The sequence below is a fragment of the Coturnix japonica genome, chromosome 1 (assembly GCF_001577835.2).
Source record: "Coturnix japonica isolate 7356 chromosome 1, Coturnix japonica 2.1, whole genome shotgun sequence".
NCBI lineage: Eukaryota > Metazoa > Chordata > Aves > Galliformes > Phasianidae > Coturnix > Coturnix japonica.
In genome coordinates this window covers 31,216,588-31,240,939 of record NC_029516.1, presented here as the reverse complement: position 1 = coordinate 31,240,939, position 24,352 = coordinate 31,216,588, and the positions used below count along the sequence as shown (strand labels likewise).

The 24,352-nt window shown below is 41.1% G+C and overlaps 2 protein-coding genes across 2 annotated transcripts; both read left to right on the top strand.

The window, feature by feature from the left end:
- The first annotated feature begins 14,093 nt into the window (after positions 1 to 14,093).
- Positions 14,094 to 20,427, top strand: TMBIM4 (transmembrane BAX inhibitor motif containing 4). The gene is made up of 7 exons (XM_015856496.1): positions 14,094 to 14,323; positions 15,491 to 15,599; positions 16,512 to 16,617; positions 17,755 to 17,788; positions 18,309 to 18,426; positions 18,973 to 19,018; positions 19,745 to 20,427. Exons 1-7 carry the CDS (start codon positions 14,098 to 14,100, stop codon positions 19,949 to 19,951), a joined length of 846 nt encoding a protein of 281 aa, XP_015711982.1. The 5' UTR covers positions 14,094 to 14,097; the 3' UTR covers positions 19,952 to 20,427.
- Positions 20,428 to 20,611: 184 nt separating this feature from the next.
- On the top strand, positions 20,612 to 22,354 carry LLPH (LLP homolog, long-term synaptic facilitation factor). The gene is made up of 3 exons (XM_015856509.1): positions 20,612 to 20,739; positions 20,822 to 21,005; positions 22,124 to 22,354. The coding sequence occupies exons 2-3, from the start codon at positions 20,825 to 20,827 to the stop codon at positions 22,285 to 22,287; spliced, it is 345 nt and encodes a 114-aa protein (XP_015711995.1). The 5' UTR covers positions 20,612 to 20,739; positions 20,822 to 20,824; the 3' UTR covers positions 22,288 to 22,354.
- Positions 22,355 to 24,352: the final 1,998 nt, after the last annotated feature.

Here is a 24,352-nt window from a genome sequence, read left to right as displayed (position 1 = left end):
AATTGTATTTTAATTAGGCTGTGGATTCAAAAAATGACATAAAATCATCCTCAGTGAATAACTAATTTTAAAAGGGCTATTTTATTTTATATGTATATTACTTGGAAATTACTATGTAGTTTTTAGAAAACTGTTACTACGGAAGAAATTCGAGTGGAAGGTTTTTTATCTCTTCATTCTATTCTTCCCAGTGTTGATATGACTGGAGCCTTATATATTGCACCAGTGATGTAAAATCACCTTTCACCTTGCTCAAGGACAATATTTATTACATACCAGCACAGGTAGTTCTAGAGAGACAGCTAAGACCATAATGCAGTCTACAACCCATTCCCATACAATAAGAACTGGTGTATGTGGATGCAAACCGTTCTCCTATTTTCCATCCTACTACTAAACACAGAGAATACAGGCAGGGCTGCAGTTTTCTACTCCACAGACTAGAGAGGATTTTCATAAGTTTCTCAGCTCAGCCACATTATCAGCCAAAAATAATTAGTTCCCATCATGTCTTATTCCTGGCAAGAGCCAATAATGTTCATTGATCCTACATGAATACATGAACATATGCATCATTTGAGTGAATATATAGAATGAAGGTATAGAAGGACTTCCAAATGAGATGTGCACACCACTAAATCAGCCAGAAATGAACATCTTCACTCTTCTACAAGCTGATGATTTGCTTATAATGTTTTCAAGCACAAAGCACAAGTTAACAAGTTATAATAACCGACCGAATAAATTGTGTGAAGACAAGGAATGGTTACAAAACCTGTGATGATGCTGCCACCTGAGGTTTTCTTATGGAAATACAACCCCACTGTTGGAGTTGCACAAAAACTGCAGCATAGATGGAAAAGGGAATTTGAGGCTCATTAGTTACAGAAGAGCATTACCAATGCAAGAAGAAACTGAACTCATGAACAGCCTTGAGCAAACAGAGCTCAGGCATCTTTTCCAGCTGTGCTATTGAACACTACTGATGTAAGGTGGACTCAGAGCAGGTTGTGGCCAATAAGAACAGCCTGGCCCTCCTTGTTGCCCTCCTAGGGCAGTGCTCCCTAGTGGTGCCCTAGTGTATCTGCATTCTCCAGCTGACGCAGGCCACAAAAGCTGAAACCAAATGCTTTTTGGATTGCCTCTGCAATGCTGTGCCTATTCTGGGGGCTCCCAGTGCAAGGAGATACCAGGGAACTACAGTGGGTTTAGTAGAGGGCCACCACAACAGTCAAGAATGGAACACTTACCCCATGAGAAGAGGCTGAGGAACATGGGGCCTCTCTAGCATGAGAAGGAGATGGCTTTAGGGGATATCCTATCAACTTGCAAGTACCTCAGAGAAGGGTATCAAGAAGACAGAGAAGGCATTTTCCTTGCAGTATGCAGTGAAAGCACAGGAAACAACTTGTACAAGCTGAAAGAAGAGGTTCACACTGGCTACATGGAAAAGCTTCCTCACCATGTGGACAGTCAGCCAGGGACACAGCTATATGGAAAGATAGGAAAAAGGCTTGAGAAGAGTGGAAAGGAGGATGGAAATTCAGGCAAAGGAATTTGATTGCTAGGAACTCTTCACAAAAGCAGGCGAATAAGCAATATTCAGGAAATTATTTATTACCCAAATGTTTGAGAATGAAAGCATTTTAACAGCATTGCAGGGTTATAGTCTATGGAGCAGTCACTTTCTAAGCATGTTTGCAATATGAAGACTCTCAGTGTGTTCTTTTCCTTATTTTTATAAAGTAGAAATGCTTAAAACAGACATTGAAGCAGTTGGGCTGGTAAAAGCATCAGCAGATAATAGAGACTATTTTACACTGAGTTATACTGAAGGAACTCAAAGCCTATTTATTCTTAGAAAAAAAAATCTATTGCTATTGCATGTTTCAATTATTGGCTACAAGGGTTTCTCAACTAATGTTGACAGGGCAAATCCATTTTCAGCATCGTTATAAAAAGAATTGACAGAGACCTGGGAATTTATACACCATCACACATTTTGAAAGGGTATTAAATATGCTTTTGTTCTGCACGTTAGCAGGATTAAAGATCTTTTGCCTCTCTACTGCCTTCTGCTCCTCTTACATCACAGTAATTAGGATTAACGATCTCCCATTTGACCCTCTTCAATGCCTGTGGAGTATAAACCCAATGTATAGGATAACACAGGTGTTACACTTAATCCCCAGTTCAGCAAAGCACTTAAATGTATATTTTGTGACCAGATTTATAGGCACGTTTAAAAAGAAACAGTTATTAATGGGACTAGTGACCTGGGACCTTAGTACACTTTCATGGTCATTGCCCAGGGAAACCCTGAGTTCACACAGACCTTTGGAGAGCAGCACTTCCTCTGCCTGAGCATCCTGCACCCAACTGTAGTATTGAGTGTGCCCTTGAATTCTTCAAATGCCCACACTTTGCCCAAGGAAGGCACTTATACAAGTGGTCCTGCTTCTTCCATGTTCTGGTTTTCCTTGGAAGCATAATTTGGTAACAGCAGCCCAGAACAGGCTTACAAAGATAGTGACCATGGTTAAAGTCATACAGCATGTATGGGATAAGCCTAGAGTCCCATGGTACAGCAACACGTACTGAGCACTCAGCTCTATACATGCATAACCCCAAGTGGTGACAAAAAGCCTCAAGCACAAATACAGATCAAATTCTCAAACCAAAAGTACTCTCTGGTCAAATTTTACCAGCAAACACTTCAATCTGGGAATATATGGCAGGAGTAATCCCACCCCTGTACTGGCATTGGTGAGGCCTCACCTACCATACTGTGTTCAGTTTTGGGGTCCTCAGTACAGAAAGGACATTGAGGTGCTGGAGCAGGTCCAGAGAAGGGCAGCAAGGCTTGTGAAGGGCTTTGAGAATAAGCCCTATGAGGAGAGACTGAAGGAACTGGGGATGTTTAGTCTGGGGAAAAGGAGGCTGAGGGGAGACATTATTGCTCTCTTCCAATATCTGAAAGGTGCTTACAGAGAGAGAGGGGCCGGTCTCTTCTCACTGGTGACAGGTGACAGGACAAGGGGAAATGGCCTCAAGTTGTGCCAAGGTGAGTTTAGGCTGGATATCAGGAAAAACTTCTTTACAGAAAGGGTTGTTAAGCACTGCAGTAAGCTCCCCAGGGAGGTGGTTGAGTCACCATCCCTGGATGTGTTTAAAAACCATTTGGATGTGGTGCTCGGGGACGTTATTTAGCAGAGGGTTGTTAGTTAGGGTAGTATCATTGGGTTGTGGTTGGACTCGATGATCTTTGAGGTCTTTTCAAACCCGAGCAATTCTATGATTCTATGATACTTTAATGTAGTCAATAATAGAATATCTTATGTAGCGATAGCAAACATTTTGATAAAGTCTAATGCAAAATGGAATTTTGCATTAGAAGCACTTACTTGTAACGTGAGATCACAGTATCACAGAATCACAGAATCATAGGGGTTGGAAGGGACCTCCAGAGATCATCGAGTCCAACTCCCCTGCCAAAGCAGGTTCCCTACACCAGGTTTCCTCATTGTTTTTTCTTAACACAGAGCAGTCATTATCAGAGTCATTATCATTGTACAGTGACTTACAAATCGATCTTCATTCAAAAAGGGCATGTTACAAAAAGGACATATCCATCCAGTTCAAATAAGCTTGGAGGAAGAAACTCAGGCATAAGGCATATTTGAATTTGTGATTGCTCAATAGAAAGAAATAGCACAGCACTTTACATATGCCAGTATAGTCTTAGAAAAGTAACTTTCACAGATGATAGTAGCACAGAAAGGCATTAAACAAATGTAACATTGGCTCATGAGAGCACAGAAAAATAAGTCTATAAAAGAAAGCTTAACTTGAAATGTAACAGCTTTGATCTTTTTATGTAGTGTTCCAAATCCAAATTGTTTCTTTTAACCATAAATAAATATTTGGTGGATAAAATCTGTAAGATTTGCTGGCAAAGATGCATAGCCACAGCTATAAATATGTGGGAAAATCTAATAGTTCAAATTTACTCCAAAGGTCATCTGGAGTATAAATGTATTCTCAGTAAATACATATATATATATATATATATATTCAGAAATTTTATCATTCTCTTCTTCACACGAGCTAGGATTGCAGGAAATAAGTAAGTCCTCACAAAATATAATGACAGGAAGAGAAAAATGCCTGTGCTGTGACTGAATCCAGTTTCTTCTAACAAATTATTATGTGTTCTGTGACATAAATTCCAACCATTAACCACTTTCATAGGCACAAAGCCAGGAGAACAGCACTGTTAAGACCAGTTTCAGCTAACCCCTGGAATATTTTACTCTTGAAAAGGTTACATTTTCTAGACAAAGAAGGTTTACATGCAGCTTGGCAAGAAGTTAATGTGAAAAGGAAAAGCTGAAACATAAAATCAACTCACAACTGCAAAGCTTCAAGCCCTGAATGAAAGAGTTTCCACAGTCTCTTTATATGTTTTGCCTATATATTAGACAGGAAACATATATAATCAATATGCGAGTAACAGTGCACATATATTCTTAAAACTTCATAACGGAGGATGCAACTCCTCTATCATAAAAGGAAAATGCAAAGTCATTTACTCCACTTACATCTAGTACTCGGGCCAGGAAGAAAAGCTTAGGAAGTGGTGTGTCTGTCAGAAAAAAAGGTAAGAATAAGCATATGCCACAGAAGATACCAAAGGCTTTTCCTTTCCCTTCTCTTTTAGACAAGCACAAGGTCCCAGGAGAGCTTTTGCATTCAGAGAGTTTCCAGCACCACTGTAAGAGATCCAATGCACACTCTTGTCTATAATGAAGGGAAATTGAATTTAAGGGAGAGTGATGCTCTGCAGCTTGGTGTCCCAGTAATCTACACATCACGGGAATGCACACATGATAATTAGTAGTACTTCTTCCACAGTTACATATTAATTAGAGCTCAGCCTTCAACAGAAATCAGGCTGACAGAAAATCTACCCATGAACAAGCACACGAATATTCTGTGCCTCCTCAGCTTCATTAGCAGGGAGCTCGGCTTCCTGGTCATGACTCTGCAGTGACATGAAAGGAGGTTGTGGTGAGGTGGGTGTTGGCCTCTTCTCCCATGTAACTAGTGATAGGATGAGAGAGAACGGCCTCAAGGTGGCCAGGGCTTGTTTAGGCTGGGTATTAGGAAAAAATTATTCTCCAAAAGAGTGGTCAGGCACTGGAACAGGTTGCTCAGGGAGGTGGTTGAGACACTGCACCTGGATGTGTTTAAGGAAGGTTCAGATGTGGTACTAAGAAACACACAGTATTGGTGGTAGGTGGACACCCGGACTATATGAACTCAGTGGTCTTTTCCAGCCTTATTGATTCTATTTTCCTGTGATTTTAAAAGCCTTGGGTTGCATACAGCACCACATGCCCAGCTTTCTGATGTGTGCTGGCTCAAAGGCATAGCCACTACCCTCACCCAAACACTGCAGACACACAGTGGAATATGAGGGCACCTGACTACTGATTCCTGTCTAATGATCTCAGTCTCTACGCAGTACAGGCAGGGCAGGTTCCATGTCCCTATGTGTATTTGTATTTATTGATAAATATATTTACCCAAAATTTCAGGAAGGCTGTGTTATTTAATATTGCCCTCCTCATGATGTTTCCTTTCAGCCAGACCCTCAGGAAAAATACCATTATTTAAAGCATTCTCAAATCAAATGTCAACACGACCAGGAAGTTTGAAACAGTATAACTCAAACATATACTGTTTCTAAGATGTTCAAGCTGCTCCTTAACATATTTTGAACTATAAGCAAGGTCAGTCTGTAGGCTTCTGTACTCTTAAGTAACTGACAAATACAGAAAGCTGGAGAAAACCCCATGTACTTCCTGAATGGAAATAAGTGGGGAAAAAAAAAAAGCATGTTTTGGACATCAAGGAGGAGAGGAACTCAGCAGTGATATGCACATATCCATTATTAAAATACGCATCTGTCAATATTAAATAAAAATTCAGCTTTACAACTATTTCAGTTATATGTTTGTATATTTTTTAATACATTTTGGATTACATTGTCACGACTCAGTGTTACATGTAATGCAAAATTTCCATATGAAATCTTTGAGAATTGCAAAGGGGCAGTACAGATCAAATCGACTGCCAGAAACAATAGAATATCTCATCAATACCTTCAGCATTAAACGTATTGGGTAAGACCTTAGTACAGCAACTCTCTTGCTTTCATACAGCAGCATTACTTTTAGACTATAACTTCTTCAAAAACAAAACAAAACAAATGTTTGTTTCTAAGTATATATTTATGTGCATCAGAGAACTTCTTTCCTCCCTAACTACAAATATTTGCCTGAATTTTTATCACACTCTGCACTGCTGTGTCCACAGAATTAAAGCTATGAGCTGAAAACTGAAGGATAGGAGGATGCTGAATAATAACATCTAGTCTCTGGGACCCCTGTTGCAGAGATGAATATGAGACCCTAGAGAGGATTTTCCCACTCTTACCATCACTCAGAACAGCAATGCTGTGCTCCAGAGTTAGCAGTGCAGCTGAAGACAGATGAGAAACTTTAAGCCTCTTCTGTATTCTTAACATTTTGGAACTCTCTGGAAACCTCTACCCCCAAGGAGACCAGGTTCAGAGATGCTCTGATGTTCCCTTTTCTCATGGCCTATTGAGGGCTGGAGGAAGCAGTAGACAGTAGCTGGAGATAAGTTCCACTTCTGCTTTCGCTTTTTCTTCCCACTCACTGTACATTCTGTCCATGAGAACAGAATGGGTTCTGGGGGCTTGACAGCTTGGCACTGCTCCTGCAGTTCTACACGAAGGAAAGTTCCTTCTCTATCAGGGTGCAAAGCCTAACATGTCAGTTTGGGTATTACTTTATTTCTAATCTCTTTAACCATCCCAAGATACCTCCAGTGATGATGGTGTCAAACTATGTTTGGTCAGAAAGTGCAGAGTTCTAGCAGCAAAAAATGCTTCTTCAGTCCCTCCCATGGCTGAAACAAGGTTTAAGACAAAATTGGATCATAATGATGAATTGGTAATGCATTACTTAGAAAGAATTAAATGTTAGCTAATAAGGTAACGTAAACAAAATAGAATTATTGCTGTTGAATTTTTTATGCTGCCAGAGGAACAGTGGATCATTTTCTGTCTCTTGGGTGCGGATCCAGAGATTTATAGCAGGTGTTTTTCCCCCCCTTGTCTCAAAAGTGATGTTGCTGAGTTGGCAATGAACTCATCAAAGAAGGGAAAATCTCTCTATATATATTCAATCTAAAACCCATGTGATCTTTCAGTATTAATTTTAAAACATTTTGCATTTGAAAGCAATAGTTTTTGATACATAAAACCACTTTATTGCCAGAAAACTGGCTGAGGATTTATTAATCAAGAACTTCTCACTCCAAAGACTTTTGTGTCACAGGAAAACACAGTCACAGAGATTTACTAATTAAAGCAGAGGTTTTATCCTTTGTCACTTCAAGATAGTGGTATCAGTGTGATGGAACAGAGCTGTATGCATCTATCGCTTGGGCTGATGTAGCCTAAGAGATGAAAATCCAGTTTCACAGCCAAAATAAAACTGTGCTAAAGTTAGGCTGTATGTAGAAATATATACCATAAATGGTATATCCATACTGCTAGGTCATTGATGAATTAATATGTACAAAATGACAAACACGCAGCAGTTTTATATTTGTTTCCTGCTCTTCATAGAAGTAGCAAACTTCACAGATGCAAAATGACAGTAAGTGTCTGAAGGAAAACTCTACGTTTGCATTCTGAGAACCAGAAGGCACTTAACAGGAGCTCTGTAATTTATTGTCGTCATGGGAAACATAAATTTCAGGAAAGCATGTGAGATTCTCAAACTATATTCCCAGCATCAGCCTATTTACAGAAAGAATTTCAATGAGAATTATAATTATACGTGGGGCTGAAGAAAAACATCTTTTCCCACATCAGTGCTGCTAGAAACAGTCAATCAAAGCATATTTGAACGTTTTTTACCTTTAATGATGAGGTTGAGGGGTGCATCCTGTGCTAATTGTTTCCCGAAAGAGAAAACGAATGACTGAGTTTCATGTATGTTTATCTGCACATCACTGGAGCTTCGTAGCTTACCTCAGTGTTTTAATTCCTCTGCAAATCTCAGCACAGCAGAAGCAATTTTAAAGAAATGGGTTAAAAAAATAAATTAGTTAATTTAAAAGTGTATGATACAAATTGGTCTCTGGAAAGCTCTTGTCTACAAGCAGCCAGGTCATTGTAACCTCCACTACCACTGGTACCCCCCACTCAGAACTCCTACTGCCCTGACCTCTGTCTCTACTGATCTCTACACACACTGCAGAATATCTGGTCTTGTTCATGCAGATAGTGTATCTCCACAATGCCTTGTAGACTACAAGAACATTCCCTAACTACTGAATTGCCATAACATGCCATGAACTTGAACTTAAATTAGAACAATAGTGCACTCTGCTTCCTGGAACACAGGGTACAGAGAATGCTTAGGTAGCGCTTTTCAGACTGCAAAATTTACTCTTTATAAAGGCAAAACCATGGTAAGGTCAGAGATTTTTTGTTCCCTTTAGCTCTTCATTAAAATCATATCCTTTTGAAAACATTCCAGATTTGTATTTAGATGGAGGAGCTCTGCACTGGGATTTCTTCCCCAAAATTTTCTCAGACTGAACTGAGAGGCTCAGCTGCTTCCTAAGTGCTTACCTAGCACAACAACAGCAGCGCAACCTGCCAAGTATATGCACATTTGAATACAAGGAGCAAAGCAGTGCAATTCTGGAGACAGTTTAAGGGAGAAATCACAATCCTAACATCTGCACTCAGTGTAGACAAAGCATTCAGATGTTGCATCTGAATGTTTATCTCTGAGCCAAACCAAGAAGCCAATACAAAACACCAGTTACAACTTACTAATAACACAGTGCTTATTTCTGAGACTGGAAAAGCAATATTCAGACAGTTGGCAGCACAGCTGGGAGCATCTGGTACCTTGAGCCACAGACTGTTATGTTGGGACCTGACTGATTACAAACCCCCTGGCATGCACCAGATCTCCAGTTCTGCCACTAAGGATCTAAGGAGACTGATTTTTGCTCCAAATAACATTTTAAAGCAATATCCACAATGAAAATAGGTCAAATACTACCTAAAGCTGTGACCTCATAATTAATTTAAGTTGCCACATAAAAGCAGACATTTCAGTCTGATTATACACCAGAGCACAACAGTCTCGAAACTGAGTTCCAGTCCCTAGAAAATACCTTGGAATCTTGGCATTGATGCTTTGGGAGCCAGCTGACGTATCACTCTCTCCTTGCTAAACTTATCTTGGAAAGAGGAGAAATGAAGGCTTGAGTATAAAGGGCCAGTCTTCCCTAAGCTTAAGGTTACAAGAAGACTAATAAATAACTATAATTATAGAGATACTTTAATAGACACATCTGTCCTTTCCAAATCTCACAGAGATGATTAAGCAGAATTCTACTTTAGTAGTGATTTAAAATATTGCTATAGTGCTTAAAAGTAACAGCAGAACAGTTGCGTTATTTTGGCCATGGATCAAAAAGACACTACTGAAAGCGTTCACTTCTAATTACAATTATTTTGTTGGCAGGTATTAATGTGTGTGTTCAATATTTTAACAGAGAGATTAGATTTCTAATTACATTAGGTGTCTAATACCAAGCATTACATTTAATGAAGCAATCACTTTAATGGTTGACTCATTAAGATGTAGAGGAAACTATCTTTTAAAATCATAATAAAATACATTTTTCTTGGGCAAGGGTCTGTAAAAAATCAGTATTACATAACTGTATTAGGATGTAATATAATGTGCTTCCAATGATTTATGCTTTGAACACGATCAGTAAGATCTCAGAAAGATGACAATAGAATAAGCTTAGGGATTTAAACTGGAAATTTATCTGCTTCACTCAATTTCTTAGCATAACTAGAAGGACTATATTACTCTAGCTGCTTTTCTGCATAGTCAGTATCGCCCATCTCTAAAACAGGTTTAAAAGTAAGAAGTGCTGTAAAAGATATGTTCAAATACATTAAATAAATTTACCTGACCTATCAGTTTAATATGGTTGTGCTCTCCTGAGGACATGCAAAAGACATTTAGGGTATGTCTTAGTATGGACTCGCCCCTTCCCCTTGCTATGTAGTTTTTCAAAGGGGACTGGATCCAAACATCTGCCCTTTAAGGGGAGCAGAATCCAAATATCTTCACCAGGATAAATGGGGATGATGCAGAGAAAAGTGCCAGAAAAGACTACATGAAAGTCACTAATGACCTTAAAATAAAAATGGTGTTTAAATATTAATTGCCACTAGAAAACTCTTAGGTGAGAGACCTGTCTTCAGCTCTTTCCTTCTCTGCTGCAATAGCCGTGACCAAGAGTGGTATTTAGGGCTCTGTAGTATACTTCTCTGAAGTGTTGTTACAGAAAAGTGGCTTTCTGTGACATGGAATTGCTTTGCTATATTTGGAATCTGGAGCTTTGTTCCTGCCTCATGCAAAATAAACAGTATCTGTGTATTTGGCATGTGTATCCTGAGACTTAATGCTGATCTGCTTCACACAACTAAATAATTAATCTTGTGAATAAGTAAAGGATTTGACACTGACCCACTTCCCTAAGAGCTGCATGAGGCTGCCAGCAGTCTTGATCCAGCAGCACCAGAATAAAACCATCTTTGCAGTTCTCTCTATATTTTTCAATACAGTAAATTATCAGCAAGTATCTTGAAAGCCACTCGGACTGGAAAACAAAAGTAGGAAAACTGAGAGTTGCAAGGCTGTCCCCGGGCAAAGGACAAGTTGGGACCATCCTTTCAAGTTCAGTAAGAGTGAAGTCAGGCCACGTATGACTGAAAGCCATGTATTTCACTGGAAATTGAATGCATGCTGGCAGTTGGACTCAATTTTTGTACTGAAGGGAGACAGATTGCATCCACTTCCCATTAATTAATGCAGTGTACATGCCCTGGAGCTCCCCATCCTCATTGGCGGGTCTCAAATGTCCATCTGAAGAGGCAGGTAAATCTGAGCAGAGCAATCCTTCCTCTCAGCCACTATGTGACACACATTTCCTCACCCATGCTCCCGTCCTCAGCCTGCTGCTTGTCTGCCCACACCATCCCTGCCCTCCTTTCTGGACCTGGAAGAGAAAGAGTGGGAAGAAAAGGAGGGAGAGATGTTAAAAGTCTTTAGAATAAAGGTCCAGCCAATGCACTCAGTTAACTTTCACACCATGTCCCTTCCTCAGGTCTCCCCGGATAAGTGCCAGAAAAGCTCTAAGTTCCTGCTCACAACCCAATTCTTATTGCAACTGAGTTTGGGGATTCCAAGACCCAAAACTAATCTGGTGTGTCTTATCAGCACTTCGCATGCACAAAAAGGAGATGAATTACAATACAGTGAGGTATAACAGGAAAAAAAAAAAAAAATGCAGATAGGATTTCATAGGAAAAAATATATGGATCATATGGCAAAGGTGAGGGTTTTGTGAGGTTTTCTTTACTGATCAAGGACAACTTAGTATCTTGAACATAAGGATGATTTCACAGTAACATATAGTTCTTCAAATTAAGTTTTCTCTTATAGAATAAAACTGTTTTTCTACCCTACAGAGATAGTCCATCTATTCTGAAATTAAGAGTCTAAGGTTAATTTGTGGCTAAAATTAATGGTTAACAGGTAGGCAGATGCACCTACCTGACCAAACGTCTCTCTTTTGTTCTCCCACAGTGCTGTACAACCATAACCATGCTGCACACAGTGGTATCCTGCATACAACCCAGCCAAATGCTACATCCTTGCTGTAACGCTGGCAGGCAGCCACGGGGCCCCGCATGTGAACATGCACCACAGAGCCTTCACACCCTGCCTTCAAGCAATAGGATAGGACTCATGCCTGTACAGAGCCATGCAAGGGTCACGGGCTTTGCAATTCGTCCCACTTAACAACAGGCATAATTATGTGAAAATACACAGACGTGTATAAAAGTGGTGCTGAGAGGGGTCACTCTGGGAACACCGCTTGAAGCTGCAGCAAACAAAGGGGCTCTGGCATAATTGCTTAAAACCAAACCTCTGGACAGAAGCATAATCCTGACAATGTTCCAAGTACCTTTTCCGAATACCTCTGAGCACCAGATGGAATTTTTCCAGCAGGGCCAATGATTATGTAAAACAGGCAAAAAGCACTGAGGAGTCCATGGTCCTTAACCAGGGCTCTAGTGAGAAAGAGCTTCCTTTCCCCACACAGGAGTTCACACAGGAGCCTGGAGAATAGAAAGCTATTTGATCCCTGCATGCATGCAGAATTCAAGTGTCCAGCCAGTCCTAAGCAAGTCACCACGAGACTGCCATGGTTTCAAATAAAAATACTGTGATGGGGATATGTTTATGGAAACATCAAATACGGAAAAGAAAGACAATGTAAAGCATGCTTTGCTTTTTACAAGGCATATTTAGCATTTTATAAGGTATGCTTTCCCAAGTGAGGGATGGAAAATTGCAAAGATGTTGAAGGCATTTGGCAGGCAGAAGCTCAGTGTTATTAAACTGAGTTCAGGACAGCTACTCCACTCCAAAGCACTGCTCACGCCCAGTGCATTGTGCATGTCCCTGCAAGCAGAAGAAGGATCTTAAGACAAGTACGATGTTCTCTTTGGGATGAAAATTGCAGCATTTATCAGTACTGCAGATGTAAGTAATTTTCCTCTGCCATCTGCGACAGCCCTGACTGACTGCAGCATCGCTGAATCATTTGCTGCTTTGTCTCTTTTCTATCTGAATGAGCCCATTGCTGCTTCTTTGTGGCTTACATCAGGCTAACATCTTCCACACAGAAAGTTGGTGTGCTAAAGTGCAAAGGTGCACTCGTCAGTTTCCTGCAACCTCCTGTTATGTCTCTCCTTTAGTCTCCACTAAAGACTAATCGCAAATTATCTCGAGTCCTTTCCCTTGTGATACTGTGAAATTTTCTATTTCTCAGCAGAACTGAGACCATCTATTATTTTCATGAGACTTCCAAATAGTAATTATCATTAAGAGTTAGATAGCACATAGCAGTTTCCAACTTCATTATAAAGAGGCACCTATTTCCAGCCTTACAAAAGCATGATGCCTGTAGTAGTTACTCAAGACACTAAAAGGCAAATATTCTCTGCTATCTAAATACAGAAGGAAAAGCCCTTTTATTTCATAGAAGCAGGGAATAAAGAGCCTCTCAGATCAAAAGGGGGAATTGCTGCTCCAGTGAAGTTCATCATAGTCTTGAGAGCAAAAGTTCTTTTTTTTTTCACTGAAGAAAACATCCCACAATATCTTAGCACCTTAGTGATTCTCAGTTGACTTTAGCATAGCACTGCTTAATCTACAAGGGTGGATGGTGGTATGACAAGGGGGAATGATTGTAAACTGAGACAGGGGAGGTTTAGGTTAGGTATTAGGAGGAAGTTTTTCACACAGAGGGTGGTGATACATTGACATAGGTTGTTGAAGGAGGCTGTGGATGCCCCATCCCTGGAGGCATTCAAAGCCAGGCTGGATGTGGCTCTGGGCAGCCTGGTCTGGTGGTTGGAGACTCTGCACATAACAGAAGGGTTAAAACTGGATGATTATTGAGGTCCTTTTCAACCCAGGCCATTCTGTGGTTCTGTGATTCTAATATCCAGCACTGAGAAAATGCTGAAAGAGCAAAGGCAGACACGAGGGAGTAAACAGCATAATTATTTCAAAACAGTTGCTATTCAGCAACGCAAACAATGCATAAATCTCCAAATTCTGGATTAAAGTTGGCAGATTCCACTGAACAGCAATTAAAAATGCAAAAGGACGTTATGAAAACCATGAGTTCTTCCCATAACATAACGTTCATAACTCTTTGTATATGTATGTTCATAACTCAGTATCTGAGGTCTGCTCAGCAGAAGAACTTTGCTCCAAATAGTTTCATCACAGAATGTTATCATTTATTTACGCGTCCCTTGTGGATGTGAGCACAGCAGAGGCCGCCCTTCTGTGAGGAGCTGTGGAGCCGGGATGGATGGCTGCAGCGCCGCCCCACAGCGGCCAAGGGCAGTTGGCTGCCGCCATCGAGGCGCTCGGCCGTTCGGCTGGGAGCCCTGCGGGGCGCTGCGGAGCCTGGAAGAGGAGCGAGTGCTGCGAAGAGGAGGAGATGGCGGCGGAACAGCTTTACCCGCGGAGCTCTATCGAGGATGACTTCAACTACGGCAGCAACGTGGCCTCGGCCAGCGTCCACATCCGAATGGGTAGGGCCGGTGTGACTGAGGAGCCCCCGGGTGCCCGCTGGCAGCACTGCTGCCTCCTCCCTCCTCCCCTGGGTACCCCCTGTTGCTGTTAACCCCTGCTGGGCTGGGCCTTTTGATGCTCAAATGGATTGCTTTTACGTGTGTAAATGTTAACATCGGTGCCCGTGATGACAGTAGTTTAACCATTGGGATATGAGGGGTTTAATGTCTTTTGAGAGGTATCAGAATATTGTCCCTTAGCTTAAGCCTTTGGATGCTGTGAGGTCGTATCAGCAGCTGTGGAATACTGCTTTGTTGCTTAATCACGCAGGAGGTATCTTCATTCTGTCTGAATTCTGTTTTTAGATACACCTTAAAGCAAAACCAGCCACACACTGTGGGCTTTTTATTAGCTATCCCTGACAAACAGGACATCTCTTCCCGTAAAAGCACAGCTTTGATTGGAAACGAAAGCAAAAATATGAAGGAAATGTCACCATTAGCAAAGTTGATGATGCACTTTGTGATGTGGGGAGAAGGCTGTGCTGGCCAGCAGGCTGCTCCTGGCCTTGTTCTGCTGCAACAAAGTGGGGTCCCTTCCCTCATACCTCACAGAGATCTTTAACTGTTCCATCTGGTGGGTAGCGCTGCCAGACTTAACTCAGCTTCTCGTAGCGTGTGGTCTTAGGCTTGTTTAAACTGTGTTATTAAAGACTGACTGCTTGTCACTGGAAGCTTATTCTTCTTGCAGAGGTTTTTTTTTTTACCTAATGGATTTGATCTCCTTCCATTCATAACAGGGATATGTGTATGATGTACCCTATCATAGAGTCCCGAACCACTCTCTCAGGAATTATGAAGCCTGTTAGTTTACTTGAGGAATTCCTTTCAGCAGCTCGTATCTGTAGGGATCCACCCAGTGCAGTGCAAGTGGCAGATGATGATAAATTATATCTAACATAGCAAAAGCATTGATTATTTAACAGCGTGCAAGAAAAAAGTGTAATTTTGTTGGACTACTTTGTTGGTGTCTTAAGGAAAAATGGCTTCTTACCATTTTGTTCTGTGCTTTTTCACTGAATAAAGTTTCCAATGGTTCATTCCAAACAGAAACTTTCTGTCTGATTTAGTACTGGGCTTTCGAAGTGCAACTGAAAGTTGATTTAATTATTGTTTTCTTTATTCTAGCTTTTCTACGAAAAGTCTACAGCATTCTGTCCATTCAGGTTCTCTTGACCACAGCCACATCTGCAGTTTTTCTGTACTCCACTGGAGTCCAGGCATTTGTTCATGAAAGGTAAGCACTGTAATGAACTGGCACTGTTTATTGCTGTGTTAAGTATAGCTTGTATAGTTGCTCTGGAACACTTCTGTACTCCTCCTAATCATTCACTGTGTTTTGATTCTGTAATAGAAACTTCGTAAGTGATTGGGAAATCATTTTAGGTAATCATTTTTCTTTGATATAAGTCTCTAAACCAAACTGCAGTGAACAGAAGGGTGAAAAGAGCAAATGGGGAATGGAGGAAACCACTGAGTCCAGTTTTAGTTTTCTCCTGAGTGCAGTTCCAAACTTTGCCTTTATTTTCACTTCATAGCCCTAATACAAAAGGAGGATCAAACACTAGAGGAGTTTCTCTATAAGCTGTCTTCTTTGCAGTAGATGTTGTAAAACCAGTTTTGTAATTCCATCTGCTTTTTAATAATTGTTCTGGTCATTTAGAACCATTGTGCTTTTGTGTTTGCTTTTAGTCTAATCTTTGCTTGGACGGCTTCTTGAATGATTGAATTATGGCAGTATTTGCTGAGCAGTACTGATTCTTTGGCGCAGTTTGTGCCTGTGTTTATTGCATTCAGGTGCTTATGGAAAAAAAATATTAAAACACAGCACAGTTCCCACTGGATGTGACAAAATACTCTGTATACTTTGAAAATAGCACTCAAGTTCAGGTGGATTTTCACATAAGTGATGGGTTCCTGGACAGTTTACAGCATGGGAAAATTGTCTTTACTTGTAGTTGTACCATTTATAACTGATTTTCTATGTTAAAATGTTTTAGAACAGTTTTATTTTAAAATTCTCTGTACTTTGGATCTACAGAGCAGTCTCTGTCCAGGTGATCACGTAAGAGGTTGGTTTTATATAAACTGCTTTGTTGTCAAATGGGCATTTTAATTCTGATGACCTTTTCATATGGGTATTTTACAGGCCTGCCTTGCTTTTGCTATCTTTGTTTGGATGTTTGGCTATAAGCTTTGCACTGGCCCTCTACAGACACCAGCATCCTGTTAACTTATACCTGCTTTTGGGATTTGTAAGTATTGTTATAAATCAGTTGTTAACAGTCCATAGGATATCTTCCTTCCAAATGAACTCCTTGTATCAAGCTAGTGGTATCAAGGTATTTTATTTTTCATGTATTCCATGAAATACAACTCAGACCTTCATGGATATATGGGGTATTTTTTTGATGTTATATTCAGAGGTTGTTCTTAGGTAGAAGAAACCTGAATTAGAGTCTACCATGTTTTTTTTCAGAACAGAGTTAGAGTTTGAAATCAGATGAACAATTTCTTTTTTTAATTATTATTTTATTATTTAAAACAAACAAACAAACAAAAACCACTTTAAGTGGTTACATCTATAAGAGGGAGTGTTGTAATAGCTTCAGGAAATATGGTGTGGCAGTTTGTGGCACGGCAGTTGAAGTATGACGTTGTGCAAGAAGATTAAGAGTTGTGTGTGATAAATTGAGTTAAATGCCCTGTTGTTTTGGATCTCTTGGTTCATGCCACAGATACTTTCTCCTATATTCTTGTAATGAAACTTAAAAATGAAATTGCTTTTTAGGAAAATTCAGGAGTCGTGCTAGTCTTTAGTCCAGGCATCAGTAATATGTTTGATTTTAAATCAGCTTGATGAGTGAGGAAGAACTTGACACTAAGCTGTCTAATAAGATATTGAGAGCATTCAATGGAAGTATTTTGAATACTGAAAAGCATACAGAAAGGTGGCAACCCTGCTATTTCTAATAGCAGCTCTGAGAAGCCTTCTGGCCCCCTTGAATGGATTGTAAGGATTGTGGAAAGAATGCTGTGTGCTCTGAATAGAAAACCTGTATGGCAGTTTTCTTATCATTGCTGTCACACATTCATTTTCAGTTTATATTTCATTCTTGTTATATGTCATAACAACTTCCAGAACAGTAGGACGATACAGTTGTCATTTTCTTATTGAAAATGAAGCATGTTACCATATTTGGGATAGAAGATGATCTTGTAGGTCCTTTCCAACCTTGTGATTCTATGATATATAAAAATTATGGGGAGATCTAGTGTTACACATATTGGGATTTTGTAGCAGAATAGATCTTACTGATTGTGAAGTCTCCATGCAAGTGGCAGTGTTGTTTAATTTGACTCTTGTAATGTTTGGTTTTTACTTTTTGTAGACCGTCCTGGAAGCATTTACAGTTGCCATTACAGGTAAATGATACCCATCCTATTCTCTGAATCCACCATTACAGGTAAATGATAGCCATCCTATTCTGTAAATCCTTAAATGAACTGGAAAAGGAATCCATTATGTTATACTAATTGGTGCGTGATATTCCTAAATGAGATATTAAAATGATTAAAAATTTCTAATGATGATGAGATGAATCTAGTAAGAACCTGGGTATCAGAAGAGGAAACTGGGACTGAAGCTGTATGAGTCTGAATTATTATCCTTTCTTTTGTGAGTACAGAAGGTCTGCTCTCTCCATGTAAGAAGCTACAGCTATGCTATAAAAGCCATAACTAGTGCAAAGGTCTGTGAATCATGTATCACATGTCTTGAAGCACAAAGATAAATTCAGGTATAATTTACACTTTCTGCTCACAGAAATGTAAACAGTCACAGATAGGGGGAAAAAGAAAGTAAGTGGTTCCTCAATAACAGGTAACTTAGCAAATGCACAGGGTAATGTTCTCTAAATGCCAGTTTGCTTCTCTTGGTTCATAGTGAGTTTCTATGATGTGTCCGTCGTCTTGCAAGCCTTCATTCTTACGACTGCTGTATTTCTTGGACTCACTGCATATACATTACAGTCAAAGAGAGACTTCAGCAAATTTGGAGCAGGGTATGTTATCTTATCAATGAGATTTTTATTATTAAGCTTGGTTTTATATTTCCTTTTTAAAGCAAGGTTTGCAGATTTAGTAAAGAATACAGGTCAGTAGAAGATAACCTGTGAAAGAGAATGGTGAGGGTGTTAATCGTCGTAATTTATTAGTTTTATTCAGCTCTGTTCTCTTGAAGAAGGAGGTTTTATGGGAGGAGAATCATAGAATGGCACTCAAAGTGGAAGGGCTGCTCCCCACCAACTCAGGCTGCCCAGGGCCCCATCCAGCCTGGCCTTGAACACCTCCAGGGATGGGGCACCACAGCTCCTCTGGACAGCTGTGCCAGCACCTCACCACTCTCTCAGTGAAAAATTACCCACTAGTCTAAATCTCCCTTTTTTAAGTTTAAATCCATCCCCCCCCTTGTCCTGTCGCTACCTACCCATGTAAAAAGTTGGTTCCCCTCTTACTTACAAGCTCCTTTTAACTATGGGAAGAGACTTTAAATAAAATTTAAAACAAAAGGTATTGTATTGCTCACAGATTTTATTTTATTTTTTCAGGCTCTTCGCTTGCTTGTGGATTTTATTCTTCTCATGTTTCTTAATGGTAAGATACCTTGCGAACCATTCGTTTCCAGTTCAGATCTTGCTGATATGAGAGTGGTGGTTGAGCTGATTGGCAGCGCTGTCAGTCACAGAATCACAGAATGACCCAGGTTGGAAGGGACCTCAAGGATCATGTAGTTCCAACCCCCCTGCGTGGCAGGGCCACCAAACATACCATCTTTACTAGATCACGTTGCCGAGGGCCTCCAACCTGGTCTTGAACCCTCCAAGACGGGGCATCCACAACTCCCTGGGCAGCCTGTTCAGGCCTAACCACTCTCCTAGTGAAGAACTTTCCCCTAACATCCACACCTAAATTCCCTCCTTCAACTTGGATCATTTCCCCTAGTCCTGCTATTGTCAGCCCTTTCGAAAAGTTTACTCCCCTCCTGGGTGTAGGTTCCCTTATCTGAGGAAAGGGGAAGGAGAGTTGAGTCTTAATTGGATTATTTGCTTTTGTCTTTTGATGTTACTGTTTTAGCGAACAGAGTTTGCTTTCTCTTATGAGAAGACACTTTTCACTTAGTTTACAATATTGTATGACTGGGAGCTGTAGGACATAGGAACATTGAAATGTCATTTTACTGCTCTTATTTATGTGTGTGCATAACAGTAAAAGGACATTATGTATCCACATTTCAAGTGTGTCATATCTCAATGCAAAATTTTAATATTAAAAAGGAAATTAATTTACTTTTCTTTCTTTTCGTGTCTCATCTGCCTCCAGCTGTTTTTCCGTAGCGAAATAATGGAGTTGGTGTTTGCTGCTGCTGGAGCTCTTCTCTTCTGTGGATTTATTATTTATGACACTCACTTGCTGATGCACAAGCTCTCCCCCGAGGAGTACATACTGGCTGCAATCAATCTTTACCTGGACATCATCAATCTGTTCATCAACCTGCTACGTTTGCTGGAGGCATTTAATAAAAAGTAATAAACGGGGATGTGGTTGAAGTACCTGAATGGTGTTGGCTTGGATGATCTACAGACCATGCGCTCTCATCTTTTAGAGGCTGCATCTTTATTTCTCTTTCATTACATGAGCACTCATCCCTCCTTTGAGGTGAGGGGGAAGCTCTCAGTCTAAGTACTTCTCTAGAATATGTGTTTTGTTTAGTTGACATGGTGTATCCAGCTCCACTCCATTTTTTATTTACTTTTACCAAGTTCAGATTTCTTCTAGTCTTAGTTTGGTAAAATGGGATGCTGTCTGTGAAAGGGAGGTTCTGCTCTTAACACCGAGCACTTGTGTGAACTGGGAGATGATGGGGTCGCTTCATGGGAACGTTCTTCATTCATTAAGGATGATTTATTGCCTATCTTTCAGTGTTCTGGAAAATCATGTGAAGGTGGATTCTTGTGTATGCTAAGGTTAATGGTCTCTCAATAAAGGATAAAACCTTCAGTCAATTCTTGCAGCCGAGCATGGATGGAAGGCATAATTCCCACTGCTCCCAGGTGGGGTGAGGCAGCAGCAATGGGCTGCTAAGTACAGCTGTAACTTGTTGGAGCGAGTGTGATGCCTTTTCTGTCTTAAGAACTAAGAAATGTACACAAGCAGTCCAAATAAAACCCAGACTATTTCCCTTGCGCTGCAGCCCGTGGCTTTATTTGCCAACGCTCTCGGAGACTTACGGTAGAACTCAAGGGGAGGCGGGACTTCCGCAGCACGTAATTCTTCACGTAGAGGGGCCGCGTGTGTAGGGATCGTGTTGGGCTGAGGTGAGTTGTGGGCCTGGGGGCTTTATTTAGCGGCGTCCCCGCGGTGTGAGCCTCACCGCCCCCCGCTTCTTTCCTCCCTCAGGACATGGCCAAGAGCCTGAGGAGCAAATGGAGGAGGAAGATGCGGGCGGAGAAGAGGAAGAAGAACGCGCCCAAGGAGCTGGAGAGGCTGAAGAGCATCCTGCGGAACGGCGCGGACGTCGTCATGGAGGAGGTGAAGGAGGTGGCGACCGTGCTGCCCGCCAACGAGGTCCTGGAGAAGCAGGGTGAGTCGGGCCGGCCCCATGCTGAGGTGTTGCCGACCCCCCGTTGCCCACGACCCGCCCTGTGGGGCTGTGTCCGGCCTATATCCCCGCCCCCTGCCCGCCTGCCTCATGGCTGGGATCGGTAACAGGAAGAGAGAACGAAGATCTTACGTGCTGGGAAGCAGTCAGACATCTTAACAAAGCAGCAATCCGTACTAAAAACAAAGCAGCAATCCAAACTAAACCGTACCCCCTTTCCCTAACAGCCTGCGGGGCACAGAACTGGATGTAGCCGTGGGTGTTGTGGTTTGTTGAGACTGTAGTGTGGATCTGAAATAGTGCCAGTAGCAACTGTCGTCCACACAGGCAGTTCTGTCGGGAATCAGGGCTTAGGAAAGATAGGGAAGGGTTATGTGTTTCAGTAGTAGAGCCTATAAATCTTAAAGTTGGAAATAGCGGCTATGTAAAAGGAACGAAAAATCATATTCAGACATAGCATTCAACAATAAACAAACACAACATAAAATCTTTTCCCACTCGGTTAAGCTCGTCATAAAGCTTTTAGAGTTGTATGTAGAAGGTTTGGAGCTAAGTTTGAAAGTAAATAGCATAGGGCTGTTCCAATCTATACTTAACAAGATGTTTTCCTTGTAGCCTGGTTGTCTCACCAAGACAACCACCTCTTCTTCTGTCTTCATCACTCAGTTTAATATTGTAGAACTTTCTTGGATCCTAAACGTTGTGCCATAAAGTGTTTAATCGTACTTATGTTGTAGTAAGCCACTGGCTTCATGTAAGCTGGCGGCTTATGGTGGAGACCACACGGTACTTTTAGATGCAATATTAGAACATAAGGCAGACTGAAGAATGAGGTGCTTTGCCCAGCCATGGACCTTTAGGAGAAATTCTTCCTATTTACTGTCAGCTGTTGGGCTGCAGTTGGATTGGTTTGGGAAGGGCTTTCACTGTATGAAGCCTTCTGCTCTTCCTGTACAAATACCATTGTTTATAAAGATCTCATCACGTATGTGAATCTTGTAATAAAGCAGCCTCTGTAAAGCTTTTAATGTCTTACTGTTTTAATGTCTTACTGACTATAAATATGTGTTTTACTGACTATAAATGCTTTTCTTTTTCAGGTGACAGCAAAATGGATGTAGATAATAAAAGAAATAAAAAAACTCTCCTAGACCAACACGGACAGTACCCGATATGGATGAATCCCAGGCACAGAAAGAAGCTTAAGGCAGAGCGCTTAAAAGGAAAGAAAAAACCAAAGGTAGCCAAAGGCCTCGCCTGGTAGACACCAATTTTGTGAGATTGTGGATATTTTAGTTTTCAAAATAAATATTCTATACCAGCTACATATATATTTGTGCTTGACCGCCTTGTGTGATTTATTGTGTTATGTGAGTCTTTGAAGAGACTTCTTGGCCAGCGAGCGATGAGAGCAATAGTAAGTCGGTGTCTGCCAGGCTTAACAAACAAGCAGCAGCAAAGCAAGCTGAGTGCCTTTGAATGGACCAACTGCTCATCACTTTTCTTTGGGGGAGGGGCTGTGGGGAGGGGACTGTTCATCTTTTATTTTGTGGATGCTGGGTAAGTGATCCTGTATTTTGTCAGTGTAAGTCTTCTATTAGTAAATTTTACCAAAGGATTCTGTAAACTCAAGTGTATCCTTTAGTTTTTTCTGTAGAATGGCACCTCACCTGACACTGAAGGAACAGAGTAATGGTTCTTCAAAAGTACATTTGGTCCTTTTGTTAACCTGAGCTTACACAGATGTACACATTGAGGAGAAAGTTGCATTTAAGATGTTTTCCAAGTTCCTTTTTAAGAGTAATGTGAATTTACTTTTCTGTATATATTGCCAGTAGCTTAAATCTCTCTTTAAAATGACACTGATTTATTATGCCTTACAATGTGTGCTTAGGAGACCGTAGTACAAGATTGTGCAGTGGATGCTGTTTGTACATGACTGGCTACAGCTGGTTACGTGTTACTTGCCAATAATGTGGTGAGAGATCAAAGAATTAATTACCCAGAAGACTTCTGATTTTAAAAAGTCTCTCATTTCAAGGTTAGAAGTGTCATCTTTTATTTAGCATTTGCTTCCTACCACCTGAAATGGTACTGCTTATGTGAGGTGTTTCCTTCATGGTGTTGAGGATAAAGTCAAATAGGCCAACTTAAGCTCCAGATATTTTAGGACATCCAGTTTGACTTTTTAACAGAGGGAGCTGGCAAGATGGGAATAAACCTACTGCCTGTGTTCTTCTGTATACTGACAGCACAGCTCAGTGGTGCAATAGATCTCCCTGTGCACCAGATGCATTTGGAGGGCCAGGCTGGGTGGGATCCATGATCTGGGCTGAAGGCTTTTGGGCACGTGGCAGACATACAACCTGGCCCTTCTTTACAAGGAAGACATTGAGGTGCTGGAGTGTGTCCAGAGGGAGGGCAGTGGGGCTGTGAGGGGTCTGGAGCACAAGTCTTATGGGAAGCAGCTGAGGGAGCTGGGATTGTTCGGTCTGGAGGAGAATCAGAGGAGATCTTATTGTTCTCAACAGCTGCATGAAAGGAGGCTGTGACGAGGTAGGACTTCTTTTCTATACTGTGTAGTCAGATGGGTAGGGGAGATAATCTAACTAAAGTATTCTGAATTTCTTTTCCATCTGGGACAGTCTACAGTCGTACTGTGCAGAAACCATTGTCAGTAGGAGGCAATACAAGACTGGGAATGGGGTGGTAGTTTGTTTTCAAATAAAAGCAGTTCTCTTTCTATACAAAATCCTTGTACTGTATATCTGTTTTTACTATTCTAACTTACACTCCCGCAGCTTAAAGACTCACATGGGTTCTACTAAATTTGATGGAAACCGGGTGTCTGATTTGCATTGGAGCTGTAGCATAAACTTACCTGGTATTGACGGCAGCAGCCCTAGAGTGGCAGAAATGTGAGGGATACAAAGCAATCTGCTCCTCTGAGTGGCACAGTCCCAATGGAGCTGCAGCAGCTGTGGGGTTGGTGAGAGCCTGGAACAACAACCATGGATTGCTCTCTCCGGGCCAGGTTTTTACCATCAATTTTAACTTATCTGAGGGTGAGTTTCCAGGGGAGGACTGAGCCATCTGATAGCTCGCTGCTGCAGGAAGCGGCACGTCTGCTCTTCTTTTCAACTTCTCTACCTCCCTTCTCCAGCTGCACTACCCAATTCATTATTTACTGCTCTGGGGGAAATAGTTACTGGGATTTTCCTTTTTTTTATTATACTTTTTTTTTTTTTTTCCTTTGGAGCTAAAAGTCAGAGAACGTACAGCGTTCTTCCATTTAATAAGCAGTTGTGACAACCCCCTCCTTCCCACCA